Here is a 12,500-nt window from a genome sequence, read left to right on the forward strand (position 1 = left end):
AATTATACATGTGATTATTTCTAATTGTCAAAACACTTCAGCGGCACCTTTAATAATCTGTATTTTAATCTACTCTTATACATGTTTTATAATTGTATTGGTTGGTTTGACTAAATGACTTCTATCTTTTACTATGTTATTTAGTTGAAGTATATTTTACTGTTGCAAACCTTTGTTTTCAGGAAAAGAGATTAAATTTGACGGCCTGAGTCTCAGCACCTGCCACAGTATCATCAACCTGATGGACGTATCCTGCAAAGTTACTGACGACAATATGAACTCAACTACTTCAATAAACTGGGACGCTTTTTAATTTCCTGTTTATGTTTTAAATGTAAGAGATCCTGATGTTTTAGCACCAACACGAAGTTAGATGGAGATTCCGAAGAATTACAGTTTAAAACATCATCTAGAATTAACAAATCTTTTCTCATGGACTAAACATAGAGACGTTGTTTTTATTTAAAAGTCCATTTTAACTTAAAATTTATTTTTGTGTTAAACATTTCACTTAATTTAAAAGAAGCATGACGTTGAGTTAAAGCAGCAGTGGAACGTTTGTGTTCAAGTTGAAGCAGCTTCACACTTTTTGCAGTGAAATAACCGTGTTGCTTCTCGAGTGGTTTTTTCTTGACGCAGTAAAACAGGTGGACAACACCGGCCAACTGGAGTTCCAGGAGTTTAAGGTCTTCTGGGAAAAGATGAAGAAGTGGATTGTACGTGTTCATTAATGCAATAAAAAGACAAGTGAATGGACGTGCTGGAGTGTGAGGTTGAACCTGTGTTGTTGTTGCAGATGCTCTTCTTGTCGTTCGACACCGACCGCTCAGGGAAGATGTCGTCTTACGAGCTCCGCATCGCGCTCAAAGCCGCAGGTGAGAGTCGACTGAAAACTCATCCACACAGAACCAGTGACGCACTTCATGTCTCTCACCACTTACTCTTACACATTTTACATTTCTCACAAGAGTTTGTGTTTGAATTCATTCACGTAAAGGACAGGTGTTGTTTATACATGTAGGTTTTTCCTATATAGACATTTATTGAAGATAGGAATAAATTGACCAATGCAATATATTTAATTTAAGAAGAACGTCCAATCGAATATGTTCAAATATGTTTTTGAATATATTCGATTTTCAGTGTCAATATGTTTGTTTCACATGTTTATTGTGAAGCAGTTTGATTATTCAATTTAATTATTTTATTATAATTTAGCAGCAGCAGAATGGTTACGTCCAATGAAAATAATAATAAAGAAAATTACAGACTCTGGTTCCTGGACATGAAACATGGTTTGGGCATAAATCTTGTGTCTTAGTGTCTTTGTGTCTTTGAGTCTTTGAGTCTTTGTGTCTTTGCTTTGAAGGTATGCATCTGAACAACCAGCTCCTGCAGCTGATCGGCTTGAGGTTTGCTGACGACAACTACGACATTGACTTCGACGACTACCTCACCTGCATCGTGCGCCTGGAGAACATGTTCAGTACGTTAAAAACAGCACATTTAAATACAACCTCTGGGTTTGCAGTCACCACTGAAGGCCTCAGAATGATTGTGGTAAATATTCATTCACTGACTGAAACTCTCTGAAACAGGAGTTTTCCAGGCCGTGGACAAATTCAAGAGGGGGCGTGTGAAAATGAACATGATGCAGGTAAAACGTCATGTTGATGATCTGCATATGAAGGAGTTTGTTTCAGATTATAATGCCGTAATGTTGTGGGACTCCATTTAAACCCGGTTCTTTTTGATTTAATAACACAGTTCCTGATGTTGTCGATGAACGTCTGAGGAGAAGCTGGGACCAAACCGGAGCCACCAGAAGAACAAAACTAACTTTGAGGGCAGTGTGTCCAACAAACACACATTTTATCTTTCATCTATCGAGTTCCAGACATCTCCCCATTTTAAATGCCATTAAATGTCAATCTGGGCTCATGAGGTCAGACGCTGTGTGAGCCAGATGTTAGGAAATGGTTTTTTTGGGGGATGCTGACTTGTGCTTTTGGACATATATTTGTTTTTTTCTGCTCTCTAAATTTAATGGAAATAAATTTTGAATAAAATTGTTGTCTCAAAATCGAAGACGATGCAATGTTTGTCTGTTTTTATTGAATTCTTCAGATTCCACCTGAGTAACGCATTGACTGTAAATAAAGATGGACGACACGTCTTCACTTCCACTCACTGTACAAAATGAAGCTGAATTATCCTGAACACCAGTTCCACCATCTTGCAGTAAAATCCTCCCAGTACACGCACTCGACCAATCAGGAGTCATGTCCCCTCTGCTAACATGGAGGAGGAGGAGGAGGAGGTTTATTATCCATACTGCAGCCAGCCACCAGGGGGCGATCCAGACGTTTGGGCCTCACTTACAACATATCTGTTCCATGGGACCGTCCTATATAATTGAATAATTAATTTTGTAATAATTGAATAAATCATAAATAATATGACTATAATTATAAAACTGAATTTATTTTCTCTGAATAATAATGAATGAGCATATTAATGTTCTGTATGTTGGTTTGTTCACTGCGCTGTTTGCTAATAAAGTTAATTCAAGAAAAAGTCGGGTTGGACTAAACCAACACGTCCATAATATGGAGGGAATTCAGGCGTGTAACAGGAATTATACCATCACTATGCAACACATTAATCTGTTGTAGATAATCTGTTAATCGTGACAATATTCTTACACATAAATATCAGTTCGTGCTCGTGTCAGCGTGTTAGCATGGTTTCAAGCGCCCCTGTTGTTTCTCCGGCATGGTTCCTTCCTGTCATGGTGGCCCCAGGAGCATCGTGGAGGGTGAAACCATCCGAACCAGTCCGAGGGTGAAACCATCTGAACCAGTCCGAGGGTGAAACCATCCGAACCAGTCCGAGGGTGAAACCATCCGAACCAGTCAGAGGGTGAAACCCGCTCCTGCTCTGTGACCTGCGGATCAGCTGGTTGACGTTCGAGGCTCCTCAAGGAAACTGGTTCAGATCCACTGACAACATGGTGAGCGACATTCATACACCAAGCTAACCCAGCTAGCCAACGCTGCTAGCTGGCTAACGCTACTAGCTGGCTAACGCTACTGCTAGCCAACGCTGCTAACTAACGCTGCTAACTAACCCCACTGCTAGCCAACGCTGCTAACTAACGCTGCTAGCTGGCTAACGTCCTTCCCGTGTATCCAGTGTAAACAACGTGCTGTGAAGTTTGTGGGTTTTAAACCCGACCTGATAAACTTCTCCACTTTGGGGGGGTGACGGGTTCGAGTCCACTAAACACGTGTGGCGTCTCCGGGGTGAACAGCGTCAGAGCAGAATCCCAAACAACTGGTGACAGATTCTTCACACGGAAGAAACCACAGAATGAAACACTCAATGCCTCCATGCTGCTGCTGTGGTGTCGCCCACGTGTCCACGGGCTGTCCACCTCCATGTCCCCGGAGACACGCGTGGGTCACAGATGAGAGGACGCGTCTTTAACAGTCCCAAGTGATCACATTTACACCGTGTTGGAGATTTGAGCTCCGTATCTCAGTTTCAGCTCCACTGGAGAAACCGGAGGTTGCCTTGCCTTGCTCAAGGGGCATCTCAGCGAGCGCAATGAAGATCTACCCTGGAGCTCAAACCCCCGTCCTCACTGTTGTGTCTCCGCCAGCGAGTGCGTGCTAACCTCTGTTGTGTTTGTCTCCTGCAGCCTCATCGAAAGAAGAAGTCGTTCATCGAAAAGAAGAAGGCGGTGACCTTTCACCTCGTCCACAGGAGTCAGAGGGATCCGCTGGCCGCAGATGAGACGGCGCCGCAGCACGTCCTCCTGCCCGCCGCCAAGGTACAGACGACCACGGTGTCTGTTACTCCATCGACAGGAAACTAACAGGACAGCTAGTTTGACGATCACCTCGTCGTTTCCTTCTCTTAACTGTGAAGAACTGAACCGAGAAAGAAATCTGCAAGTGACCCAACTATGAAAACAGTTGTCCTGCTTTTTATAAATGTCCCGTTTCTCTCTGTTGAAGAGTGTAAACATGAAGTGAAGATTTATGTCAGGTTCATGAACTCTGTGGGATGTGACCCATTTAGTAAAAGTCAGAAAGATAAACCTGTTGGTTCCTCAATTTCTTTAATGAACTTGAAATTCACTTTTTTTACATATTGTCCAGGTGGAGGCTGAGAAGAGGCGCGAGGAGCAGAGGGGTTTCGGTGTTTTCTATGACGACAACTACAATTACCTGCAGCACCTGAAGGAGGCGTTGGGCCCTACTGAACTGGTGGTGACCAACCCCCCCAACACCAACAGACGTCCTGTTCCCCTCCATGGCGAAGAAGAGGAGGAGGAGGAGGAGGAGGGTGACACGGACAAGGCACCTCCTGTGAGTTTAAGGCTGCGTCCACACTACTTCGTTTTAACACTCATCCCTGTTGCTACGGTTACGTCCGCTGTCAAAACTACTCAACAAAAATGTGATGTAAATGATGAGGCCCACGTTCTCTTCCTGATTGGTTGTTATCAGTCACATGACTCCACTACCAGCGATACCCAGGATATGCGAGTGGTCACGTGACATGTGTTGGTGAAAGAGACGACCGTTGGCAGGGCATCGTTTTGTGTATGTCTTCTGTGTTTGTGCTGAAAGTGGAGGCAGGGGACCGTTTTATTTAGGGGGTGGCGCCATCAAGTGGTAATTTATGAAACATTTTGTCTGGCATGTTTTTCTGTCTATGATTAAAGAAGCAAAATAATACATTTCTTGAATTCTTCAGTGCAGCAGGTCACTGATTTCTCTCATGTATTTTTATTGTTAATTGTTTTGGAAACTGGTCTCTGAAGTGATTTTCTGTTTTTCCCCATCAGGCCACCAGCATCAACCTGCCCTCGTCTGTGTTCGCCTCCGAGTTCGAGGAGGAGGTGGGACTCCTCAACAAAGCTGCTCCTATCTCAGGTAAAACGGCTTAAAACGCCAGCATGTGTGTTTTCAGTCGTTAGTGTGGACGGGGATTAAAACTGATCCAGAGCCACAACACTTTGACACAGTTTGGAAACGTAGTCGTATGGATGTAGCCTGAGATCTGTTGTTTGGATACTTGAGGACAAAATCATAATTTCCTCAGAAAACCGTCAGATCAGACGAAGGAGCTGCGCCTCAGCTCCACGAAGTTCCAGTTCCAGTTTGAACCTCTGGCGTCTGTTTGTTGTCGTCAACATGTCACATCCTCTCTCTCTTGTTGTTCCTTCAGGACCTCGTCTGGACATGGACCCCGACATCGTGGCGGCTCTGGATGAAGACTTCGACTACGAGGACCCTGACAACATCCTGGACGATGACTTCATGATCAAAGCAAACACAGCCAGCGCAGCAGTGGACACAAAGTAAGAAATTAAGTCTTAATATATTTTTGACCTGCGTGAAAGGAGGTTATGTTTTCCTCTACCATGAAATGTTTTTTGAGGGCTGGGCCACGAGCCAAGAAACCAGCCGATTGAAGTTTGGTTTGGGGACAGATCCAGGGGACAGATCCAGGGGACAGATCCAGGGGACAGATCCAGGGGACAGATCCAGGACTCTTATTTCAGTTTCTTTAGCATTGGGAGATGTGGATGTTTTCTTAGTGAATAATTCATGGATCCTGATGTTTAGAGGACTGATATTCGTGTGTGTGTGTGTGTGTGTGTGTGTGTGTGTGTGTGTGTGTGTGTGTGTGTGTGTGTGTGTGTGTGTGTGTGTGTGTGTGTGTGTGTGTGTGTGTGTGTGTGTGTGTGTGTGTGTGTGTGTGAGAGATTTGGTGCAGATCCAAATAAACATCTGGATCTAGTTGCTCTACTGAGACACTCTAGTTGTTTTTAATTAAAGTTATCTGACGTGTTTTCACAATGTTCTGAACAGAAACTAGTTTAATTTTCTACATGAATACATAGAAATTAAATTCTGAATATTATTCCAGTTAATTGTTTAATTTTCTTTTTTGCAGACAAATAATAAATGTACATCAACATAATGTAATTTAACCATATAAGTCACTTTTAGTGAATTTTAAAACCTCAGCAAATAAGCAAAGTTTTGCAATAATAAGACTTTTGAAAACGTTTTCTCGCTCTGTGGGAAAATATAACCAGTGATTTTATAGGAATGAACAGACAAATCTGTTTTTGAAAATATAACAGATTTATTTATTGATAATGAAAGTTTCTGTTAGTTGCAGCCCTAATTGTGATTTCCTGTTTGTGTGTAACCTGTGACAGAGGTGACAAGGATGATGATGAAGATGAGTGGGAGGACACGGACGAGGATGGAGACTGTGACTCTGAAGGAGGATCTTCGGGCGACGGCCGCGGGCGAGAGTTTCTGTTCATGGACGAGGAGACGAAGAGTCGGTTCACAGAGTACTCCATGACGTCGTCTGTGATGAGGAGGAACGAGCAGCTCTCCCTGCTCGACGACCGCTTCGAGAAGGTGACCATCCTCGTATTTACAACGCAACGCAAATATCTGAGTTAGAGCCTCTGGGCTTCTCCGGAGTTTCCCCTGCCAGCCCCCTTGTAAACCCTCCAGATAATGTCCCAATGAGCTGGAGTGGGTGTGTTGGTTATGAGAATTAAAACGTTCCATCCTGCCTCTGCCAGCCACGCCCTCCCCTCACCCGAACGCTCTGGAGACTAGTGTTGTTGTCCCATCGGAGAATCTTCTGCTGCTCTGTTCATGTGTGAAAGACGAACTCTGGAGAAAGTCTGGACCCAATTGTGTGAAGATTCTCCAGAGGTCATGTCTGCAAACAGCCAGGGTGTCTGTCTCTTTTTAGTTATTTGTCCGTTTCTATTTCAGACTTAATCAAAAACCCGTCGTCTGTTTTTGTTCTTGTGGTTTTAGTTTTACGAACAGTTTGATGACGACGAGATCGGAGCTCTGGACAACGCCGAGCTGGAGGGCTTCATCAACCCGGACAGTGCTCGTCTGGAGGAGGTCATAAAAGACTATTTCAAACAGAAACAGAACGAGTGAGTGACGTTTGTTTTTCTGTCGTCTGATTGTTCTGACGAAAGCAGCATCGGCCCAAGATGCTGCTTTAATTGAACCTGGTGCTGAACCTGTGTCTTGGTCCTGGTTCAGTTTCCTGAGGCCGGATGACTTGGGTCCAAAGGAGCTTCCTGTCGTGAGAGAGGAGGAGGAAGAGGAGGAAGAGGAGATGGAGACTTTTGTTGTCCAGGCACCAGAAGAGAAATGGGACTGTGAAACCATCATCAGTGAGTTTAATCTACAGTCCGAGAAGACCTTTAGTGTGGAGGAGTAAAATCTGATGTTTGTGTCTAATGGTTCTGTTCTTCTCCAGGTACATACTCCAACATTTACAACAGACCCAAAGTCATCGAAGATCCACCAAAGGTATGGAAACCATTCAAAGGACAAAGGTCACTGTGATTTCACAAAACAATCACAAGGCGGTGAGTGCAGTTTTCCTTCTGTCCTCAGTCGAAGACGATCCGTGTGTCCAGCAAGACGGGCATCCCGCTGGACGTCCTCCCCGCCAGAGGCCTGACAGCCAAGCAGGTGGAGCGCATGACGATGATCAACGACTCGGACCTTCCCCGCGTCTCCACCCAGCCCCGGAGCAAAGAGGAGAGCAAAGAGGAGAGAAAGACGAGGAAGCAGGGCATCAAAGAAGAGCGCAAGGTGAGAGACAGTTCTGCTACTGGCCCACCCGACGAGCTCGGACTCGAGGTGTGGTTTGATCAGATGTGACGGATTGTGACTCTGACACTGATCTGCTTTGTGCAGACAAAAACAAATACACCAGGCGACATGACGGCTCCCAATGGGGATGTCTCCAGAGCCCCCTGGTGGCCACGTTAGCAGCAGGGGCATGGACCAAACAAAAAACATACAGTACACGTTAAATACATTATTCTCGATTGGTTGATAGTGTGTGTATCAGCAGGACCTTAATACCGTGGCTCCACATCACTAGTGCACAGTCCTGGATTATTTAGCTTCATATGCAGTCTGATATCACGTGACCTGGACGGTGTGTTGATCTGTGTGTCTCTGTTTGTTCAGGAGAGGAGGGCAGAGAAGAAAGCCAACACGGTGGCCTTCAAGGAAGAAAAGGTCCGACAGCAGAAGCAGATGCTGAACCTGAGGACAAACATTCAAGGCCTGAAGCTTTAGTAACGGACGGGCGGCGCTCCGCCCACACAGACTCTTAACCCGTCGATGATGTCATCAGTGGACAAGATGGCGAACACCCCCAAACAGGACAGGGGGGGGGGCTCTGGATTTATCGACTGGAGTCGAGGAGTTTTCTCAAATCACCGCGAGATGAAGTTAATTTACCTTCATATAAAAACAGCTGAAGTGAAACGTGACTGTTTGAAATGCAGGATTAATAAAACGCTGCGTGTCGAGCTCGAGGTTTTTTTCTTATGATACAAAGAGAAGTTTTATTTATTTTTGTTGATCAGGTTTCTTTCTTGGCTGCGGCTCACGTCAAACCCTGTCCCTCAGTGTCTCTGCCAACAGTCTCCTTATGAAACCACATTTAAATTCAATAGATCCACATTTTTACATATCACATAAATATCAGTCCTTTACTATATTTTCATCAACACCCGTGACTCATTCGCTGAGAAATCAACGATGTCAAAAACCATTACAGGTCACATTGTTAAAGAAAGACACGTTCTGGGTGCAGGTTCCGTCCTTCCACCAAGTTTCAGGGACAGTCGTTCAGTTAATTATGATTTTTTTTTTTTTTAGTGATTTCATATTTTCGTCGTCATACTGCAATTGACCTTCAGGGGAGTTGATCTACCTGAGGGTCTGGTGCAGTGGAGAAACGATTAAAGACTCAATCTATCAATGTGTTCAATAAAAAACATAAAAAATGTATTTAACCACAACACACATTTAACATTTATTCTAAAATAAATTTATTTCGATCAATGACAATAAAAACAAGCGATGAGGTAAATATTAAAAACAATAACAACCTGAGAGTTTAAGTTCACAACAAAAGAGAAACACGATCTTCACAACCTGTTTATCAGGTCGCACTGGAATTTATGACGCCTGCTGAACTCAAAGTCCAGGAGTTTGAGGAGTGCTCGGTTTAATGTACGACATTAAAAAGCCTTTCAAGGCGTCAGTTCTCAACCACGTAGGCGGTTCGGTTTTATTTATCTGGCTCCTGAGAAAAATTAGGTTTTAAATGCTGTTCTGTGTTTGCTCTGGACAACCCACGCACCCAAAGGCAATAAGTGGTACAATAAAAGGTTTTAGATGTGGGACGATGTTGCCTGAGACGAAACCTGAGAAGTGAATTGAATTAGGGCAAATAAAACCACAACTGCATGTAGGTGACTGGATACGGTTTGAGGGTGAACTGTCCCTTTAAAGAGAGAAAGGAGCCATGACAACTGACAGTTTAAAAAAAAATCCTGAGCTCTTTGAGATGTAAAAACTTCTGTTCTCTGACAATAATCTGCGTCTGATCCAAATCCCACAGGAGCGGAGACGGACCGAGGTGCTGTCGTCTCTGCAGGGATCCAGATGCAAAACAGACAAGCGGCAGAGTTTCCTAATGTTAAGAGGTCGGAGACGAGGTCTGTGTGATGGTGTTTGGGTGTAAACGTCTGTCTGATCGTCTCCGTGGTGACGGATCAGCTGGAGTCCCGGTCCCCCCCCAGGTTGGTGCTCACCTCGGTAAACAGCCACGAGACAAACCTCGTAAACATGACGTGTTAAAAACGTAGGGTTCGGTGACGGTGCAAACAGAAGAGGGGGCGAAACACCTTCCACCTCCAGCTGTCCTCCGGTGTCCTCCGTGTCCTCGGCCTGGTTTGGACCGGCCTGGGTCGTCGGTTATTAAAACGACTTCAGTCCCAAACCTCTGACAGTTTGTTCTATCCCTCTCTGTAAGCGTAGGCCACTTCTCCGTCCCCCAAGTCTACCCTCACTGCTGCGGGGGCGTGGGCGCGGTCATAATTCCCCACAGCTTCCTGGTCTGCAGCCTCCTCCTCCGGCTCCCCTCTCTCTGACCCTCCGTCCTCCATGACGCAGGCGCCGCAGTCCTGGAGGCCGCCGTCCTCCGAGCTGAGCGACGAGCTGCTGCTGTGTTCGACGACCATAACAGGGCTGAACACTTCTTCAACCGGTCTCAACAATTCATGCTCTTCGTTGTTTGGCTCGATGTCCTGGACGACGAGAAGACAAGGACACATGTCAGGTTTCACAATAAGATGGAAGTCGAGGTGAAATTACATTTGTTTTTGTCTAAAGCAGAAAAGTTACCAGAGCTTTCAGTGTCTTCTGTGTCTTCCATATCTCCAGTGTCCAGGCTCTCACTTTGCAGATGCTAATTGTTAACACACTGATTATGACGACAAGGACGAACAGCAGGACAAGGGCGAACGTCATCACATGGGGATCTGCAAAACAAACAAAAACAAACCGGCAGTCAGTAGAGTTCATACCTCCGCCCAACTTTAAAATCACATTTAAACTCTATCAGTCCCCTAAACGTGTCTGGTGTTCATGAGCATTGGTGGTGAAGACAACTCCCACGATCCCACACTGCTTCACAACATCACAGGGCTGTGTCTTAATTCAGAGGACACAAACCAACAGAAATGAGACGGTCCTGTCCACAGAGGACCACCAGCTCATCCCAACAGAGCAGGACACATCAAGAAGGTTTTTAAAGCCTGATACTCGGGCATCGGACGTCTCATCATTTGCCTCTTTGACAACCGGTTCATCACTGAAGCACACGGTCCACCAACAGGAGCCTTGGTTCCTCGGCGATGAAAAGACGCATTTGAAGGAGCTTTCGAACGTTTTCAAATGTTTTTTAAGTGGATGACTGACCGCTGGATTTACTGGGGCAGATGCGGTCGGTCTCTCTGAACTCCACTCTCTCGACGCTGTTCCCGTAGTCCAACCATCCCTTGACCCGGACGCACTGCTCCTCGCTGTGCGGGAGGTCGTACCTGCACGTGACATCAGTCAGTCTGCAGACGGAGGTGTAGTTACCCTGGAAGTCAGAGAAACATAAAACTTCTTACTTCATATAACAAGAATAAAGAACAAGCACTGTATTGATACACTGAACGTGTTCATTCTCCTCAGAGGATGAATCTCGAGCTGAGATGATTTGTCAATTCATGGTTATTTGGAATCATTGGCAGAGAATCTTCTGGCTCCAGTTTGACTTTGATGTGAACGATTCTCCTCAAAGACTTAATACTGATGACCTCACTGTGTTTGTGAGAAAATGTCTTTGATACTCAAACTGATTCTGAATTTCACCAAATCATCTACACAAGATTGTAGAGGAAATCAATTTCAGAATTTAAAACTTTTGAAACTTTTATTCTTAACGTTTCAACTTTTTTCTCAAAATGCAAAATAAGGAATTCTCTTCTGATTTAGTTTAACTTTATTCTCTCAGTATTCTTGACATGTCGCGAATAAAGTCCAATAAAAAAAACTTCAATTTAAATTCTACATATTCTCGATATGCAAAACTAGAATAAAATCTCCTCGGATTTAGTTTGAATTTATGCTTTATGTGAGGTTAATACAAATATCTTCTCCGTTTTCTGATGCCTCCTGAATCTTTGCGATGTTCTTCACCTGATCTGAGGAGACGTTGAATTCGAAGAAGGCCGTTTCCTGCTTCTCGGCCTGCTTCAGTTCTGTGTAGAAGTGGAAGGGACTCGGGAAACTGACGGTGTTTCCCGAGTCGCCGGCCACGACCTCGACGGGAGGGAACTCTAACGCATCTGTGGACAAAAGATGGGTTTTATGTCTGCGAGGGAAACGTCTGACCTGAGCCACAGTGCAGGAAGTGACATGCTACTCACAGTGTTTATCGGCCATCCTGTTCATGCTGAAGGTGAAGCTCTCAGACCGGACCGGTTGGGACTCCCCCCCCCTCTGTAGAGCTGTTACTCTCACGGAGTGGAACCCCATGTAGTGGTCCAGAGACTTCCAGATGAACCCACTCAGATCGTACTGATGCTCTGTGGTTTCATTCTTAAAGTACCTTCACACAGGAAACAGCACTTTTTATACATAAATACAAATATACACAAACCTACTAATTCCACAAACTGTATGTGAAGCGTTTATGTGTGTTGTTAATTATTGATGATTATTATTAGTTCATCATATCGGGTGCTGATGTCTATATCTTCAAAGTAAAAGCACAGGGTTTGTTCTGTTGCTGTAATGCTTAATATCGAGCTGAACTACTTTTATTTTTGAAAACTTGTGAACTTTGGTCGTCGTTTAACAGACTCGGAAACAGTCGACATGAAAAATAACAGTAGTTCAGTGAGTCATTCAAACTTATGTGATAAAGAAAATTCAGTTTCATCTGGTGAGCGCGATCAAATCGTCAGTGCAGATGAACCAGGCAGGATGAACACAGAGTTTGAGGACGACTCACTAATGACAAGGAATAATTCAACACAACATTACAAACACACACATTTACTATAT

The 12,500-nt window shown here is 44.4% G+C and overlaps 3 protein-coding genes across 3 annotated transcripts in view; 2 read left to right on the forward strand and 1 right to left on the reverse strand.

Annotated features, from left to right (window-relative positions):
• The window catches only part of capn9 (calpain 9), a 12,600-nt gene extending 10,613 nt beyond the window's left edge, over nucleotides 1-1,987 (forward strand). The window contains exons 15-20 of the mRNA XM_035142288.2: nucleotides 183-247; nucleotides 648-716; nucleotides 797-875; nucleotides 1,370-1,486; nucleotides 1,599-1,657; nucleotides 1,768-1,987. Coding sequence (XP_034998179.2) covers nucleotides 183-247; nucleotides 648-716; nucleotides 797-875; nucleotides 1,370-1,486; nucleotides 1,599-1,657; nucleotides 1,768-1,794 — 416 coding nt within the window. The 3' untranslated portion in view covers nucleotides 1,795-1,987. The remainder of the gene's footprint in view (nucleotides 1-182; nucleotides 248-647; nucleotides 717-796; nucleotides 876-1,369; nucleotides 1,487-1,598; nucleotides 1,658-1,767) is intronic.
• An 800-nt stretch (nucleotides 1,988-2,787) lies between these two features.
• ltv1 (LTV1 ribosome biogenesis factor) lies at nucleotides 2,788-8,401 on the forward strand. The gene is made up of 11 exons (XM_035143168.2): nucleotides 2,788-3,013; nucleotides 3,704-3,835; nucleotides 4,167-4,376; nucleotides 4,859-4,946; nucleotides 5,242-5,374; nucleotides 6,245-6,455; nucleotides 6,870-6,997; nucleotides 7,110-7,243; nucleotides 7,330-7,382; nucleotides 7,470-7,670; nucleotides 8,055-8,401. The coding sequence occupies exons 1-11, from the start codon at nucleotides 3,011-3,013 to the stop codon at nucleotides 8,163-8,165; spliced, it is 1,404 nt and encodes a 467-aa protein (XP_034999059.2). The 5' UTR covers nucleotides 2,788-3,010; the 3' UTR covers nucleotides 8,166-8,401.
• Nucleotides 8,402-8,909: 508 nt separating this feature from the next.
• ifngr1 (interferon gamma receptor 1) overlaps nucleotides 8,910-12,500 on the reverse strand; it is a 6,706-nt gene continuing 3,115 nt past the window's right edge. Inside the window, exons 3-7 of the mRNA XM_035143320.2 lie at nucleotides 11,861-12,042; nucleotides 11,631-11,779; nucleotides 10,863-11,028; nucleotides 10,287-10,423; nucleotides 8,910-10,189 (exon numbers count right to left, since the gene is read on the reverse strand). Coding sequence (XP_034999211.2) covers nucleotides 9,899-10,189; nucleotides 10,287-10,423; nucleotides 10,863-11,028; nucleotides 11,631-11,779; nucleotides 11,861-12,042 — 925 coding nt within the window. The 3' untranslated portion in view covers nucleotides 8,910-9,898. The remainder of the gene's footprint in view (nucleotides 10,190-10,286; nucleotides 10,424-10,862; nucleotides 11,029-11,630; nucleotides 11,780-11,860; nucleotides 12,043-12,500) is intronic.

Source organism: Hippoglossus stenolepis, chromosome 2 (genome assembly GCF_022539355.2).
Source record: "Hippoglossus stenolepis isolate QCI-W04-F060 chromosome 2, HSTE1.2, whole genome shotgun sequence".
Taxonomy (NCBI): Eukaryota; Metazoa; Chordata; class Actinopteri; order Pleuronectiformes; family Pleuronectidae; genus Hippoglossus; species Hippoglossus stenolepis.